General features: G+C 42.1%; 1 protein-coding gene across 5 annotated transcripts in view; it reads left to right on the top strand.

The window, feature by feature from the left end:
• Window positions 1–841: 841 nt before the first annotated feature.
• Window positions 842–18722, top strand: part of FMO5 (flavin containing dimethylaniline monoxygenase 5) — a 32532-nt gene continuing 14651 nt past the window's right edge. Inside the window, exons 1-3 of one of the 5 annotated variants that reach the window (XM_044239054.1) lie at window positions 843–1054; window positions 1982–2135; window positions 15212–15400. In XM_044239054.1, coding sequence (XP_044094989.1) covers window positions 1017–1054; window positions 1982–2135; window positions 15212–15400 — 381 coding nt within the window. In that variant the 5' untranslated portion in view covers window positions 843–1016. Of the gene's footprint in view, window positions 1055–1294; window positions 1316–1340; window positions 1716–1981; window positions 2136–15211; window positions 15401–18722 lie in introns of those variants that run through there. The other 4 variants (XM_044239057.1, XM_044239056.1, XM_044239055.1 and 1 more) reach the window with 4 other exon arrangements.

Below are 18722 nucleotides of genomic sequence, written 5' to 3'. Positions count from 1 at the left end.
AACCATCTTGAGCCAAGTTGACTAAGGAAGTAAGTAGAAGTCAAACAAAGCCACTGCTTAGTTCTCCACAAACCCCTCACACGTGTCAAAACGGACTGGTGGGTTGGATGGGCCCGGATTCTGACTCAGGGTGTGATATCCGACTACACTGGTCTCTTCTGCAGGATTTTATAACTAAGTTCTATTTTAGAAGTGGGTATTTTGTGTTTTTAATTACTTAGGTAACTGTGTGAGAGGAAGCACTTTAAAAAGAGATTTATTTGACAGAGAGAAAAGAGGGAGACAGCAAGCCTCGAGGAGCTGAGGAAGAGGGAGAGAAGCCAACTCCCTGAACCGGAGTCCTAGGCGGGGCTGAACCTCCCCACCCACGCTGAATCTGCTGAGCCGCCCAGGAGCTGGAGAAAACACTTAAAAAGTCCTTCACTATGGAGTATTAGGCCTCCATCAGAAAGGATGAATACCCAACTTTCGTAGCAACATGGACGGGACTGGAGGAGGTTATGCTGAGTGAAATCAGTCAAGCAGAGAGAGTCAATTATCATATGGTTTCACTTATTTGTGGAGCATAACAAATAGCATGGAGGACAAGGGGAGATGGAGAGGAGAAGGGAGTTGAGGGAAATTGGAAGGGGAGGTGAACCAAGAGAAGAGACTATGGACTCTGAAAAACAATCTGAGGGTTTTGAAGGGGCGGGGGTTGGGGGGGTGGGGCGGGAGAACCAGGTGGTGGGTATTATAGAGGGCACGGATTGCATGGAGCACTGGGTGTGGTGCAAAAACAATGAATACTGTTACGCTGAAAAGAAATAATTAAAAAAAAAAAGTCCTTCTACTTTATTGAAATGTTTGTGTTTGGTCCTCTCTGCTAAACTATAAACTCCTCTAAGTAGGAAACGTAATCCTTTTCTCACAGAACCCCAGCGGCCAGTTTAGTACAAGGGTATTTCAAGTCAATTTCTACGAGCTAACTGGAACCAGAGAACAACCCGAGAGGTGGGAGTGGGGTGGGGAGGACGATGAGGGCGCGGGGATCTGTTTTAACACATCCTGAAAGGTAAGTGTTTTCCGCCGAAGCTTTTATTTTTTTTTTTTTTTTTAAAGATTTTATTTATTTATTTGACAGAGAGAGATCACAAGCAGGCAGAGAGGCAGGCAGAGAGAGAGGAGGAAGCAGGCTCCCTGCTGAGCAGAGAGCCCAATGTGGGCCTTGATCCCAGGACCCTGAGATCATGACCTGAGCCGAAGGCAGCGGCTTAACCCACTGAGCCACCCAGGCGCCCCCGCCGAAGCTTTTAGAGGAAGACTTGCTTTCGAGGTTGTTGCTAGTGTCCCTTCGCCAGGAGGAGTTTGTCACTTTAAGGCGGATACCAGGAAGTTAAACGTGGATGGGGGTGGGGGGTGGGGGAGGGAAACGCGGGTCTGCTCTGATACTAGTGACGTTAGTTGAGCCTCCGGGCAACTGCAATCCAAAAACAGAGGTTGGAGGATTTTTTTTTTTTTTTTTTTCCTTGCCCAAAGCAGGTTTTGCCAAAGTACTATTCTCGCCGGGAGGAGGGAGAAGGTGCCGCTGAGCAGCGGGGCTTGGGCTGAAAGGAGGTGGAGAGGAATAGCTCTCCCCATTGGCTGTTGCTGTTTGCACTTTGTTGCTTTATATTTCTTCCACCACAGCCAGAAGTGCGGAGCAGCCTCTGGATGGCAGCTGAAGGATCCGCCAGGTGCTGCAGGAAAAGGCAGTGAGATAGGCTACCACGACTTGGCTCTCGGTTTCGGGTCTTGCGGAGGCGGGGTTCCCATATCCCATCCTAGCAATTTCCTATGCCCAGGGGGACCGCAGAATCTGGCTTCTCCTAAAGCACCTGCTATCGCAGCATTTATTTAGAGGATGCCAAGGCCAAGATCTTTCCTCCCTGAAATGTGTTAGCTGATGTGTGCTTTCTGTGTTTTGTCATCTTTTTTTTTTTTTCTTTTTCTTTTTGGACAGAAAAAGATATCTGGAGACCATGACCAAGAAAAGAATTGCTGTGATTGGGGGAGGTGTGAGTGGACTCTCCTCTATCAAATGCTGCCTGGAAGAAGGCTTGGAGCCAGTCTGCTTTGAAAGGACTGATGACATTGGTGGGCTCTGGAGGTTCCAGGTAAGTCTCCTGGCACCCAGCAGGAGTGTTAGTTTGCAACCTCAGGAGCATCCCAGGTGTAATCTGAAACTGGTCCCCTTCATGGAAGGCAGAGAGAGACCCAAGAAAGAGGCAGGCCCCTCCAGGTTGGCCTGTGACTGGTTTAAATAAGCAAGGGAGCTTACATATGAGGCTTGTCCTGGGCAGCAGCAAGACAAGTACATCTCCACACCTGCCATGTGTTAAAAGTTCATATAGAGGCTCTGACTGGATTCAATCATTACCATGCACATGGTCTCAACACTGCATCACTAGTAAGGCAAGCAGAATGTACATTCCAAGAAGTCTCTAAGGGTCTCGCTCCTGGGTCAACATGTGGTCACATCCTGTTGATGACCTCCTCCTAACATGCCACCTCTCCTGACCAGCTTTTGCAATGTCACACCCCACCCCTTCTACAGTGTCTCCTGAGCAGTCAGCAAGGGGGTTCGCTATCATGGAGGTGGCCCATTTGGTGTCTGTCTGTCTGCATGGGAGGTAGATACCACAGCAACAATGTAGGCACATGCAAAAGAAAACACAGATTAAGCTAATGATTCCCAAAGCAATGTTTTTCCACCAAGAACCCCGGGCTCGCAACCATTGATCCCTAGCTGGGAGTTGGATCACTCATGGTATTCACTTACGTTCTTATGTGATTTAGTAAAGGTGATATATTAGCTGACTGATCATGTCTTTCTCAGGGTTTGGTGTTCTCAGCAGCCCAGCATGCTGATGTTGGTGAGAGTTGGGGCAATGGCTGGGTTCTGCAACTTCCACACCTTTACAGTGCCTCCTTAGCAGGGATCCCCGGTCTGGCGTATGCGGTAATAGGAGTTACTGGTTGATCACACAAATGTGTTAAAGTCTGGGACAGTACTTTAGACTACTTGGCGAAAATGGTTTACCTGTTAGTAATTTCATCTGCTCCATTAATATTCCATTTTTCCTTTCTACCAACACTGCTGCTTGGGGATTCTAGGAGAGCTGGGCCCTCCATTCACTGTCATAACTTTTGGCTGGTCTTGCACTTCATGACCTTTGAAATGGGACCACCCCTAGAATTTCCCCACTCCCTCCCTACGGGCTATAGGGACACAACAGGTATAGGGGAAGGGGCATCTGGAGGATCTCCCTCTGCCACAGGTCCTAGTGGCACCTGCATTTCTAGTAGGCTAGTGGACAGGGTGCTCCTCTGCTGCAAACAGGCATGTCACTGAATCACAGTGGCAGTCTGAGCCATGGCAGAGTGGAGTCATTGGAATGTATTCTCATCCCAACCCTTGATGGGCAGGGAAGTTCTGCCACAATGCACTCTTCCGTAGGGATAGGCTTAACCTGGAGGGGTCCTTTTACACTGATAGGAGTTATTGCTCTATGGGAGTAGATAGGTTTTTGCTCTCTTCCAGAGCTGAGACCAAAATCCTGGGAGTACTCTCTCCTTCTCTTACTTTTGCTAGTGCCTAGCCCATATATTCCAGAATCACAGACACATCCAATTCAAATGGTAGTCCTGCTTGGGAGATGCCCAGAACTATAACCTGCTTTACAAGTATTTTGGCTTTTTCAAAGGCAGTTTGCTGCTCTCTTTCCCAGTCCCACAGGTTCCCTTTCTTTACCAGGTGATATAAGGAATGGGGGCACTGTGCCAGGTGGGCAATAAAAGTCCTCCAAAGTCCCCAATCTTTACAAAGGCATCCTGTTCACAATATTAGGGGCTGGGAAGGCTTGCGCCTTATCGATCACAGCTTCTGGGAAAACACAAGTCTCATCTGACCAGACAGCTCCCAAAAACTTTATGACAGAGCCTTGACCCTGAATTTTTTGTGGGTTCACTGCCCATCCTCTTTCTCACATATCCTCCAGCAAAGCCTCCAGGCCTCCAGCAAAGGGAAATCTTCCCATGTTAACATTATTCTTTTTTTAAAAGATTAATTATTTGACACATAGAGAGAGAGAGAGAGACCATGAGAGAGGGAATACAAGCAGGGGAAGTGGAAGAGGGAGAAGCAGTCTTCCTGTTGAACAGGGAGCCCGATGTGGGGCTTGATCCCAGGACCCTGGGATGATGACCTAAGCCCAAGGCAGATGCTTAACGATGGAGCCACACAGCACCCCCCCCCCGCCCATGTTAACATTATATCATCGATGTAATGGATCCATTTTAGTGATGTGGGGGAGGAAAACAGGACAGGTCTCAGGCTACCATCCCATGACATATGGTGGGGCTATGAAGGGCACCTTGGGGAATCAGTCAAAGGACCCATTGTTGCCTCTCCCATGTAAATGCAAACTGGTCTTGTGACTCAACAGTCAGAGGTGTACAGACAAAAGGCATTTGCTAAGTCCAGCACAGCATGGTATGTTCCTAGGACTCTGACCAAGTTATCTATGATGGTGGCAATGTTGGGCACAGCTGCATGGATGGGGAGGGGTGACATTGTTCAGTTCTTGGTAATGTGCTGTCATCCACCATGAGTGATGTGACTCTTTTACTGGCCACTCAGTGTAGTGCGGGTTGCTTATCCTATTTCCTGTTATGCCCCCCAGGCAATTTATATTGACAGTTACCACTCTATAGGGATGACAGGCTAACTGGTTCCCAGTTGATGTTTCCCCTCAGCACTGGTTTGATTACCCAGAGGCAGAATTCACCAGTGGAAATTTGCCCAAGTCCAGAGGAAAGGGTAAGAAGCTCCAATTGCCTGAGTCCAGCTTGCCAGTCAACCGGTGGTCATGTCCTCTGATGGCCTCCTCCAATAATAAGATATTTCTTTTTTTTTTTTTAAGATTTTATTTATTTATTTGACAGAGAGAGATCACAAGTAGGCAGAGAGGCAGGCAGAGAGAGAGGAGGAAGCAGGCTCCCCGCTGAGCAGAGAGCCCGATGCGGGACTCGATCCCAGGACCCTGAGATCATGACCTGAGCTGAAGGCAGTGGCTCAACCCACTGAGCCACCCAGGCGCCCAATAATAAGATATTTCATGTTGTATTGCAAAACATGATGGGCTTTATGATTAAGTGATTAAACTTGCTAGAATTCAACTTGCTGCCCTCTTCTCAGCAGCCATCCCTCAAGTGCTATTCAGGTTCTTTCCCACCCCACCCCTGCAGGCTAGCAGCAAAATAGGACATAGGTATCAGGTTTTTGTCTATGAAAATGAAAATGGTATGGAGATCATTTTCATTTAATGAGTTTTGCTGCTATCTGAAAGAGGGTAAACAATATTGGGGCGGGGGTGGAGTGTAACAAGACAACAAACATTAGAAAATATAAAGTAGGAAATTAAGAGTGGTTGTAAGTGATCTAGAATACTTGCTTACAACTCCTTCCAGGGATCCCCTTTTCAGTCCTCTCTTCTTTTTTCTTTCCTTTTTTTCTCTTTCCTCCCTCCCTCCTTTCTTTCTTTCTCTCTCTCTATACCTCTCTCCCCCTCTCCCTTCCTTTCTTTCTTTCCTCTCTCTGAATTCCAGTTCAATTTAAATAATTCTCTAGTAACCCTAGTCCTCAAGTAGAATATAAATTCTGGCTGCCTTCTTTACTCTGAACTTTTCTTTCACTTAAAAAATCAAATTTAGTTCAAAGGCCTGTCTTCAGAAGAGGGCAGAGGGCACCTGCAATTGGTATTTCTTGCCCTTACATTTTATTCAGTTTTAAAATTGAGTTATTAATATGTACATCCATCCCTGCAACTTGTTACTAAGTTTAGTTATCATCTACTTAAAAGATAATTAAGCTAATTATATGCCAAAGAGTATCAGCTTCCTTTACTGATCTTCAAAGTGGCAGGCTTTCATTGGGTTTGCTTTTAAACTCACTTTCTAAACCAGTGAATGGAAATAAGGTGTCCAGATGTGTTTCATATTTCATACAAATATGTTGATCAGCCACTTAAAAATGGCTTCATAGCAGGGTACCCGGATGGTTCAATCAGTTGAGCGTCTGACTCTCGATTTCAGCTCAGGTCGTGTTCTCACATCATGGGATTGGGCCCCACTTGGGCTCCACAATGAGCATGGAGTCTGCTTGAGATTCTCTCTCCCTCTCCCGCTGCCCCTTCCACTCTTCTCTACATACATACATATATACATACATACTTCATAACATTATTTAGTTGAACAGCACTGTAGTCCTTTTGCATCGTGGCTCCGTCTTGGGGAACAAACTTTTTTTAAAAAAGATTTTATTTATTTATTTATTTGACAGAGAACGAGAGAGAGAGAGAGAGATCACAAGTAGGCAGAGAGGCAGGCGGAGAGAGAGAGGGGAAGCAGACTCCGTGATGAGCCGAGAGTCCGATGTGGGGCTCCATCCTGTGACCCTGAGATCATGACCTGAGCTGAAGGCTGAGGCTTAACCTACTGAGCCACCCAAGTGCCCCAACAAACTCTATTTGACAATAGTCCTTAGTCAGACCTAGACTAAATATCCCCCGGCAGAACATGCATGCCTCAGTGTTAGGCATGAATTGAAAAGGCTGTTAACTAGTGTTTGTAATTAATAGAAAATTATGCTTTTGAAATCCCGCCACAAAATAGTATAAAAGTTAAGTGCACAGCCTGGGTTCAAATCCTAGGTCTGTCCTCCTAGCAGTGTGATCTTAGGCCTCAGTGTACCTGTTTTCTTACCTTTGAGAAGGAGATAATAGTAGCACCATTGCATAGAGTATTACGGGGATTAAGTGAATGGATAATAATGTCAATCACTAATAACTATGACAGGTGTACAATAAGTGCTACATGCCATTGTTTTTACTATTCAGTAGGCCTGGAGTGCGGTCATGCTCCTGGTATCTTTGGTAAGCATTCTAGAAAGGCTTGTCAATAACTAATCAGGCAGTGAAATAAGTTCAGGTCCCCATTCTACCTGCTTATCAGGTTTCTGGCTTTTACCTGCAAAGTGGTTTAAACTTGTTCTCTGTTAAAAACTTAACCTGAGATATTTTTTTCTGAGTATCCACTTGGCAAAATTTCAACACCATATGAACTGCTTCCTTGAAACTAAAGAAGTTGTATTTTGTCTTAACTCTTAACTACATCTTGTCCACTATATTGTCTTAACTACATCTGTGTCCATTATATTATATATCGTATATAATATATTTTACACACATATATATACATACATACACATGTGCACACCCACACCATTATATTTCCAGAGCCAAGTGTGATGTCTGGCACATGGTAGGTGCCAAATATATATGTTTTTATAAATAAATCCTTGAAAAGCATAATGTCTTGAGGAGCTGCTTAAAATGCTTGTGGAAACAAGAGACCTTCATTCTCATGTACATTCCACAGTTACACAATTGTGGATCCTGAGGTATTATAAACATCCATTAATTTTGGATTAAATATGTTTTACATGTCGATGCTGTTTTCCTTAAGAATTTCCTCTGAGACCTACTTCTCTACCACCCCCTGGTTGGTTTGTTATTTGGAGTCCTGCTCTTCCCCACTTCCCTAACTCTTCTGTAATTCACTGGGGTTTCATACATAGCATCGTTCCAAGCACTCTGGAAGTCAATAAGACAGGACTCAGGGCTGCCCTTTTCCTTTTCTTGTGACAGGTCCTAGAGACTCAGTATACATCCATAATTCTTTTCTCAGATACCATCACTTGCATTTTCCTATCTCCCTTCCTCTTTTTCTGTTTCACCTGCCAAGCAGGAGTATATGATTTACTCTCCACTTGCCTCCTTCTTATTATTGCTGAATACTTTCTAGTAATAATTATAAGTTTTCAAGATATGAATTTCAGTCAATTCTTAGTCTCCTCTTAACAATAGATCAGACTGATGGTGGAAACTAGGTGCTGATGTGAAACATATCATTTTGATTTTTCATTCTTTAATATTATTTTAAGAATGAAATAGCTTTAAAATGATAAATTCCTTATGAATGCTGAGGATTTAATAAACAGTTAATGCTGGAAATATTTTTTTTAAGATTCTTTAGTCCATCTGAATTTTTAAAATCCTTAAAGCATACCAAAGCAGTGCTTCTCAAACTTTAATGTACATATGAATCACCGGTGAGCATGTGACTCTTGATCTCAGGGTTTTAAGTTTGAGCCCCACGTGGGGTGTAGAGATTACTTAAAAATAAAATCTTAAAAAAAAAAGAGTATACATAATATAAATCAGTAATATAAAAAAAGATAACAAGTGGATGCAATATAATATAAAATTAAAACAATATAAAATATAAATTGAGTAATAAATACCTTTAGATGAATAGATTTTTAAAAATTCTTAAATTTATCAACTCTCTCCCCTCCAAAAAAATAAAAGACAAATGAATGAATGCATAAACACTTACAAGGTAGAAAGCAGTGGTTCTCAGAACTGGCTGTACTTTAACGAATCACCTGGGAGACTTTAACAAATAATGATGTCAGACCATCGAGAAGTTGTGGTTTTATTGGCCTGTGATGCCAATAAAACTCTCCACTACTTATTTCTAATGTGCAGCTGGTGTGGAGACCTTTGCCCTATAGTTTTTAGCCCTAGCTTCCCAGGTGTTAAATGACGATGACATGGTATCTTTGGAAAAAAAAAAAAATCAGTAACAGTATATTGGACTTCGGACTTTGTTAGATGATGTCGAAATAGATAAACTCCTGTCACTGTCCTCAAGCATTTTGCAGTTTAGCTAAGAATGTGTTGATGGGATAAACTCTTGTGCCCTGGACTTTCTGGGGCCGCACACCACCGCTTCCCAGCAGATCTCAACCTTGTCTCCCTATTAGACAAGGAGTAATTAAAACAGGGTCTTTGGGAGTAGGGACCAGGGATTAGTGTTTTTTTAGAGTTTCCCACATTATTCCAATGTGCAGACAAGGTTGAGACAGTCCTAAGAGAGCTTCTGTCACATGGATTTCTCAATCTGTCAAAAGAACGGAAGAGCAATAGTACTTCTGTTCTCTTTTCTTGTATGAACTTCCTGTTCATACGTGAGTCATGTGCTTAGGCAGGAAATACAATCAAGGTATATTTGTAGAGGGCAAATGTATTAATTGATGGTAGGAAAATTAAAAACCCTGGTGCAGCAGCTTCTTTATCCACCCACTGACCCAACATTGCTCTGTTCCCACTCTCTTTTATAAAAAGCAGTGGGTTGGTGTGCCTGGGTGGCTCAGTCTTTAAGTGGCTGCCTTCAGCTCAGGTCATTGGTCCCAAGTCCTAGGGTCAGGGGATCAGCTCCACATCTGGCTCTCTGCTCAGCGGGAAGCCTGCTTTTTCCCCTCCCTCCACTCGCCCTGCTTGTGTGCTCTCTCTCTCAAGCGCGCTCTCTCTCGGTCTCTCTGTCAAATAAATAAATGAAGTATTTTAAAAAATTAAAAAAAAAAAAAAAAAAAAAGCAATGGGTTGACACAGTGGTAAACCCTACCTGGCATCCAATAAGGTGTTTGGAAGAGCTTGATTTTTTTTTTTTAAGATTTTATTTATTGGGGCACCTGGGTGGCTCAGTGGCTTGGGCCTTTGCCTTCAGCTCAGGTCATGATCTCCAGGTCTTGGGATCGAGTCCTACATCGGGCTCTCTGCTCGGCAAGGAGCCTGCTTCCTCCTCTCTCTCTGCTAGCCTCTCTGCCTACTTGTGATCTCTCTCTGTCAAATAAATAAAATAAAATAAAATAAAAGATTTTCTTTATTTATTCATGAGGGACCGAGAGAGGGAAAGAGAGTCAGAGGGAGAAGCAGGCTCCCCACAGAGCAGGGAGCCTGAGGCAGGACTCAATCTGAGGACCCTAGGATCACGACCTGAGCTGAAGGCAGATGCTTAACTGATTGAGCCACCCAGGTGTCCCTTGATGGTTTTGCTGGCCCAAGAAAACACTTTGCTGTGTTAGTGACAACAAAAAGAATATAAATATATGAGCTTTGCCACAGGGGTAAGATCTGTGATGCATTTAGCTCTGTGAACCCAACAGACCTGCTCTAGAAAGCATGGTTCTACTCTTTGTACTAAACTTTGCATTAGTATTTTTGTATTCTTTGGGTAAATACCTTGTAGTGCAATTGCTGGGTCATTGGGTAGTACTATTCTTTTTAATTTAATTTTTTTTTTCGTGATCCATAATTCATTGTTTATGCACCACACCCAGTGCTCCATGCAATACATGCCCTCCTTAATACCTACCACCGGGCTCACCCAACTCCCAATCCGCTTCCCTCCAAAATCCTCAGTTTGTTTCTCAGAGTCCATAGTCTCTCATGGTTTGTCTCCCCCTCCATTTCTCCCAAGTTCTATTTTTAACTGTTTGAGGAACCTCCATACTATTTTCCCCAAATAGCCAAAGCAACCTCAAAATGAAAAGCAAAGCAGTAGGAATCACATTTCCACACTCCAAGTTATATTACAAAGCTGTAGTGATCAAGACAGTATGGTACTGGCACACAAATAGGCACATAAAACAAAAGCATAGAATAGAAAACCCAGAAAGGGACCCACAACTATATGGGCAATTAATCTTTGACAAAGCAGGAAAGGATATCTAATGTAAAAAAGTTTCTTCAAAAAATGGTGTTGGGAAAATTAGACAGCAACACGTAAAAGAATGAAACTGGACCACTTTCTTACATTACACATAAAAATAAATTCAAAATGGATGAAAGACCTAAATGTGAGACATGAAACCATAAAAATCCTAGAAAAGAGCACAGGCAGCAACCTCTTTGACACAGGCCATAGCAATTTCTTTCTAGATATGTTTCTTAAGGGAAACAAAAGTAAAAATAAACTACTGGGACTTCATCAAAATAAAAAGCTTCTGCACAGCAAAGGAAACAGTCAACAAAACTAAAAAGGCAGCCCATGAAATGGGATAAGATATTTGCAAATGCTATCTCTGATAAGGTTTAGTATTCCAAACCTATAAAGAACGTATCAAACTCAACACCCAAAAAACAAATAATCCAATTAAAAAGTGGGCTGAAGACATGAATAGACATTTTTCCAAAGAAGACCTACACATGGCCAAAAGACACATGAAAAGATGCTCAAAATCACTGATCATCAGGGAAATACAGATCAAAACTACAATAAGGTATTAGCTCACACACAACAGGTGTGATGGCCAAAATCAACAACACAAGGAATAACAGGTATCGGTGAGGATGTGGAGAAAGGGGAACTCTCTTGCATTGTTGGTGGAAATGCAGTCTGATATAGTCACTATTCTTTTTCTTGTCTTATTACATCAACTAGGAATTCTATTACAGTGTTGATCAGGAATGATGAGAGAGGATATCTTTGCCTTGTTCCCAGTTTTAAGGGGTGAATTGTCCATTTTCTCACATTAAATTATGATGTTAGCTGTGGGTATTTTGTAGATTTTTTAATCAAATTGAAGAAATTTTTCTCTAAGTTTGCTGAAGTTTCTTTTTTTTTTTTAATCATGAATGGGTGTTGTATAAACAACATTTCAACAAAAACAAAAGAAAAAATACTACCTCCTTAATAAATCAACTTGTTTTTTTCTATTTTCACATTTTATTGACTTAAAATAAATAAAATATACTCAGAGAAAACCATCTGACAGGGGAGATATACCATGCATAATTATATAAACATGGGTAAATATAGGTAATATATAATTGTCCCATGCAGACATAATTTTATATATTTGGTGGTCAGAATGTGAATCTAATTTTGTAATATTAATTTTTTTACTAAAAAAAATTTTTTTTTTAAAGATTATTTATTTATTTATTTGAGAGAGAGAGACAGTGAGAGAGAGCATGAGCGAGGAGAAGGTCAGAGAGCGAAGCAGACTCCCCATGGAGCTGGGAGCCTGATGTGGGACTCGATCCCGGGACTCCAGGATCACGCCCTGAGCCGAAGGCAGTCGTCCAACCAACTGAGCCACCCAGGCGTCCCTAAAAAATTTTTTTTTACTAAAAGTTATATTATAGGCCATTTTCAATGTTCCTACCAACCTAGATTTGAAAATTATAGTTTAGGTGTCTCTAAATTCATGTTCCATAATTTAGTCATTAGTTCATTTCAAAGCACTTATTGAACATCTACTATACATCAGGCACTGTCTTGATATAATCCTATTCTCCGGTACGTCACAGTTATAGATATATATGCAGAATAATACAGTGTTAAGTTTAAGTTGCCTTTGAGAGCTTAGAGGTGAATGGGACATCTAACTCTGTGGGGAAAACAGGAAAGTCTTCTTCAAAGAAGTACCATTTGATGAGACTCTTGAATGATAGGAATCTTCCAAATGAAGATGTAGTAATAAGTACTTTTAAAGTTGTGAAAGGGCCACCCACTTGTACCCCACTTCAGATACCAGTCACAAATCCAGGTTTTTACTTATACTTCTGACCAACTGGCTATAAATCAGAGGTTCTCATGACTCCCTCCTTGGTTTTGATTAATTTGCTATAGTGGCTCACAAAACTCAGGAAACCCATTACTCACTAGGTTACCAGTTTACTATGAAAGGATAAAACTCAAAACAGCCAAATGGAAGAAGTGCATAGGACAAGTTATGAGGACAGGACACAGAGCTTTTGTGTTTTTTCTGAGTCCTCTATTTTCCCCGCATCTCCTCAGCTTCACCAAACTGGAAGTTCCCTAAACCCCATGATTTTGGGTTTTTATGGAAGCTTCATTGTAGGCACGATTGATGACATCATTAAATCATGATCATTAACAATTTATTAAACTTCTAGCCCCTCTCCCCTCCCCAAAGGCCAGTGGTGGGACTTGGGGTGGGACTGAAATTTCCAGCCCTGTAATCACTTGGTTGGCTCCTTTTTAGCTTTTTTTTTTTTTTTTTAAGATTTTATTTATTTATTAAGAGATCTTTATTTATTAAGAGAGAGATCACAAGTAGACAGAGGGGGGGAAGGGTCCGCTGCTGAACAGAGAGCTCAGTGTGGGACTTGATCCGAGGACCCTGAGATCATGACCTGAGCAGAAGGCAGAGGCCTAACCCACTGAGTCACCCAGGCGCCCCCCCCTTTTTTTTTCTTAAGAGAGAGAGAGTGTTCGTGGTTGGTGGGGGAGGCAGAAGGAGAGGGAGAGAAAGAATCTCAGACTACCCACTCAGCAGGGAGTCCAATGCGGGGCTCAATCTCACAACCCTGAGCCAAAATCAGGAGTGGAATTCTTAACTGACTTGAGCCACCTAGGCTCCTATCCTTGACAATCAGCCCCTATCCTTAAGTGGTTTCCAAAAGTTACCTCATTAACACAACAAAAGACATATTTATCATTCTTTTTTTTTTTTTAAAGATTTTATTTATTTATTTGAGAGAGAGAGAGACAGTGAGAGAGAGCATGAGCGAGGAGAAGGTCAGAGAGCGAAGCAGACTCCCCATGGAGCTGGGAGCCCGATGTGGGACTCGATCCCGGGACTCCAGGATCACGCCCTGAGCCGAAGGCAGTCGTCCAACCAACTGAGCCACCCAGGCGTCCCCATATTTATCATTCTTAACACTTAGGAAATTCCAAGGGTTTGGGGAGCTATGAGTCAGGAACTGTAGGCAAGTCCACATATATATGCAAAATATATACAAAGACCAAATGCATATGAGAGATATGTAAGTCACTATATTACAGGTACTTAGCTTATTTCTTTTCTGTAAGTGATGCAGTCATTAACATCATTTAACATAACTTTGTCTACTATGCTGAATATTTCTTAAAAAGCTAAGTAAGATTCAAGGGTTTTCATATACTTGTCATATTGCTCTCCAGAAAACACTGTACTAACTTCACTCTCTCCAGCATAAGTTCCCATTTCTTAAGTTTGTTTGTGCTAACATCAAGTGATAGTCTTTTAAATGAGTAAAAATGAGGTAATACGGGAACATATGCTGGACAGAATAGAAGTTAGTACAGTGTTTCCTGGAGAACAGTCTTGCCAGTGTACAACAACCCTTGAAACTCACCTAGGCTTTGAAATATATAACAATTTGTAATATTATTCAAGTAAACAGTTCTCACTTGGAGTCTCATGTCATTGCAATTAGGTGACAGCTGAGACTGTATATCTGCTATGGTCTCTTTGTTCACATGTTTAGAACTTTAGCTGGCTTAAATAAAATTTCTGGGGGCCAGCTACACATCTCTGTATCCCAGACATTCTCTTCACATGTCTGACTTGGGCTTACTCACAGACTGGTGACTTAAGGTAGCTGGACTTTTTACATATCTGCTGAATTCTACCAGATCGAGCTTTTCTAAGACACAGAGGGCAGAAGCTGCAAGACTAGTTAGAACTGTCTTGGAAGCTGTTCAGTATCATTCCCCAACTGGATACTTTTGGTCAAAAGCAAGTCACAAAGACAACTCAGATTCAAAGGGAAGAGACTACACATAAGGGCACAAATACTGGGAGATGTGGAGGGGTGTGTGTGTCTTTTTTTTTTAAAGATTTTATTTATTTATTTGACAGACAGAGATCACAAGTAGGCAGAGAGGCAGGCAGAGAGAGAGAGGAGGAAGCAGGCTCCCTGCGGAGCAGAGAGCCAGATGCGGGCCTCGATCCCAGGACCCTGAGATCATGACCTGAGCTGAAGGCAGAGGCTTTAACCCACTGAGCCACCCAGGTGCCCCTGTGTGTGTCTTTTAATTGGCATTTCTTTCAGAAAACTTTTTCAAATATTTACTGACTGTTAAAAAATCATTAAGTGGGGCACCTGGGTGACTCAGTGGGTTAAAGCCTCTGCCTTCGGCTCAGGTCGTGATCCCAAGGTCCTCAGGTCGTGATCCCAGGGTCCTGGAAATCAAGCCCCACGTCAGGCAGGGAGACTGCGGGGCTCAATCTCACAACCCTGAGCCAAAATCAGGAGTGGAATTCTTAACTGACTCGAGCCACCCAGGCTCCTATCCTTGACAATCAGCCCCTATCCTTAAGTGGGGCTGCCTGCTTCACCTGGGAGCCTGCTTCACCTCCCACCCCCACTCTCTCTGCCTGTCTCTCTGCCTACTTGTGATCTCTGTCTGTCAAATGAATAAATAAAATCTTTTTTTAAAAAGTCATGAAGTTAATTCTCAAGTTGCTATAAATGTTTCTTATTTAATGCAGGAAAATCCCGAAGAAGGAAGGGCCAGTATTTACAAATCAGTGATCATCAACACATCTAAGGAGATGATGTGCTTCAGTGACTATCCCATCCCAGATCATTATCCTAACTTCATGCACAACTCCCAAGTCCTCGAGTATTTCAGGATGTATGCCAAAGAATTTGATCTTCTAAAGTATATTCGATTTAAGGTAGGGAATTTTGTGGATGTCTTTGTGTTTGAAGTTGTCAAGTAAATGAATAATGTGGCTTCATTAATCAGTGCTTATGTGTAAAGAATGCTTTAATATGCTCATATATCTGTCCTATCCAGACAAAGACTCTGTTCTTTTGTCTTCTCTGTGCCTGAAATACATCCATAGAAAGGTCCGTTTTCTATATATTTTGGCTGCAGATCCTAGAAGCCACTGGCCAGGATGTTTTCATTCCTTCATTTCATACTATTTGATTGCAATAAAACAAATGAGGGGAAGTGTTTTCCCAGTCAGAAAGGGGAACTGACAGGTATGGAAACCTCAAAACAACTCTGGGTCCACCACAACTTATCTGCTATTGCTTAACCCCTTTATACTTTCTGATGTACTTGCCAATGCATTTTTTAAAAATTTTATTTCGGGACGCCTGGGTGGCTCAGTTGGTTGAGCAGCTGCCTTCGGCTCAGGTCATGATCCCAGTGTCCTGGGATCGAGTCCCACATCGGGCTCCTTCCTCGGCGGGGAGCCTGCTTCTCCCTCTGCCTCTGTCTGCCATTCTGTCTGCCTGTGCTCGCTCTCTCTCCCTCTCTCTGATAAATAAGTAAAATCTTAAAAAAAATTTTTTTTATTTCAATTAGCCAACATCCTTAGACTCAGATGTAGTGTTCAACAATTTATCAGTTGCATACAATACCCACTGCTCATCACATCACACCAATGCATTATTTTTATGTGATCACAAACAACCTAATGAAGCAGTTACTGGGAAATTACTGAGGAAACCAAGAAGTTAACTGTGGTGTAGAGGGAAGAACACTGAAATGGGGAACAAAAACTTGAGTTCTAGTTTTTGCTCTACCCCTAATCAATTTGTGACTTCAGACAAGTAAGTTCCTCAACTTTGATATCTCTTGTTTTGTTGTTTGTAAAAAAAGATGATTATATTAGATCGCTTCAATGGTTCTTTCCTGTTAGGTCTTCCATGATTTTTCTATCATTTTTTTCCCAAAGATTTTATTTCATTTTTCATGAGAAATAGAGAGAGAGGGAGAAGCAGTCTCCCCATGGAGAAGGACCCCAATTAGGACTCAACCCCAGGACCCTGGTCTCACAACCTGAGCCAAAGACAGATGCTTAACTGACTGAGCCATCCAGGCACCCGATTTTTCTATCATCTTTAACCATGGCCATAGAAGAATACATATTTCTGACAGCTGGCAAAAAGCCTAAATCTTCTACCTTTTTTACCCTTTGTGACGAGAACTACTAGGATCTACTCTCTTAACAACATTCAAATAGGGCGCCTGGGTGGCTCAGTGGGTTAAGCCTCTGCCTTCAGCTCAGGTCATGGTCTTGGGGTCCTAAGGTCGTGTCCCGCATCGGGCTCTCTGCTTGGTGGGGAGCCAGCTTCCCTCCTCTCTCTGCCTACTTGTGATTTCTCTCTCTGTGTGTCAAATAAATAAATAAAATCTTAAAAAAAAAAACTTTCAAATATACCATATGGCAGTATTATCTATAGTCATCACATTGTACATTATTATACCTCCAGTACTTATTTATCTTATAACTGGAATTTTGTACCTCTTGACCACCAGCATCCAATTCCCCACCCCCACCTCCCTTCTACCTTCTTCTTCTTCTTCTTCTTTTTTTTTTTTTAAGATTTTACGTATTTATTTGACAGACAGAGATCACAAGTAGGCAGAGAGGCAGGCCGGGGGGTTGGTGGGAGTGGTGGTGGGAGAAGAAGCAGATTCTCTGCTGAGCAGAGAGCCTGATGCAGGGCTTGATCCCAGGATCCTGAGATCAGGACCTGAGCTGAAGGCAGAGGCTTTAACCCACTGAGCCACTCAGGCGCCCCTCCCTTCTATCTTCTAATTAGTCTGCTAAATCATGACTTTTTTTATTTAACAATTTAACAATGATAATAAAATGGTAATATCCAGTGACAGCTCCCAAAATAAGTCATTTATAGCTCAGTGACTTCCCTTCATTTGTTAAACACATTAAACAAATTTGTTACCATAATAATCAGTGGAGATACAAAGACAAAAAAAAAAAAATCAATGATTTCATAGCCTCATTAAGAAGGTAAAAAAAAAAGAAGAAAAAAAATTTCTGTAAATTTAACTAATAAAAGTAAAGAGTAACAGGGTAATAAATCCCATAGAGATTTATATATTGTTAGCTAAGAGGAACGGTGCTTAACCCATTAGGGCATGAGACAATAGGCATCAGGGAAATTTTCTTAGAGGAGATATGTAAGCTAAATATTCAAAGGTAAATAGGAATCTGCCAAATGAAGAAGGAATAAAAGGATGACCAATGCAGAGACACAAGCCTGTGTAAAACCAAGAACCTTACAGAAAAGAACTCTAAATAATGCAGGATGACTTGAGTACCTCTAGGTAGTATCTCTAGGAGTCTACCAAGACATTATGGTCAGAGACACTAGAACCACATAGGAATACATTCTTTTTTTCTTTTTTTAAAATTTTTTTCAGTGTTCCAAGATTCATTGTTTATGTACCACACCCAATACATTCTTAATGTTTCCCTAGGCTGGACAGAATAACCCTTTTTTAAAAAAATTTTTATTTTTTATAAACATATATTTTTATCCCCATGGGTACAGGTCTGTGGATCGCCAGGTTCACACACTTCACAGCACTTCCATAGCACATACCCTCCCCAATGTCCATAACCCCACCCCCTTCTTCCAACCCCCCTCCCCCCAGCAACCCTCAGTTTGTTTTGTGAGATTAAGAGTCACTTATGAGAATAACCCATTTTTTAAACCAAAAATTATACCACTGGCTATCCCATCTTGCAGCCTCTTTTTTTTTTAAGACTTTTTTTTTTTTTTTGACCGACAGAGAGCACAAGCAGGCAGAGAGGCAGGCAGAGTGGGGGAAGCAGGCTCCCTGCTGAGCAGAGAGCGGGATGGGGGGGGCACTCATCCCAGGACCCTGAGATCATGACCTGAGGCATAACCCACTGAGCCACCCAAGTACCCCTTGCAGTCTCTTTCTTAATAATTACTTGTAACATGGGCATTTATGGGAGCCAAAGAAAGATTCATTTACATAAAATATGAGTCACTGAGATGTTTTTATACTCTAAGAAAGAGAGTCCTATGACTCAGTCACAAGTTTAAGCCTAGAGTGAGAACAGGACTTGGGATAAGAAAATATCAGAGGGTCCCAGGATGTCTGGGGGCCAGGGGAGGAATAGGCATTTAGTGCATGGAGTGCCTTGGAAGCACAGGGGAAACCCAAGTTCTATTCAAGTGTCGCAGGACATCTGAGGGCATGGTCTA

Source organism: Neovison vison, chromosome 2 (assembly GCF_020171115.1).
Source record: "Neovison vison isolate M4711 chromosome 2, ASM_NN_V1, whole genome shotgun sequence".
NCBI lineage: Eukaryota > Metazoa > Chordata > Mammalia > Carnivora > Mustelidae > Neogale > Neogale vison.
This window is presented reverse-complemented; position numbering and strand designations above follow the sequence as displayed.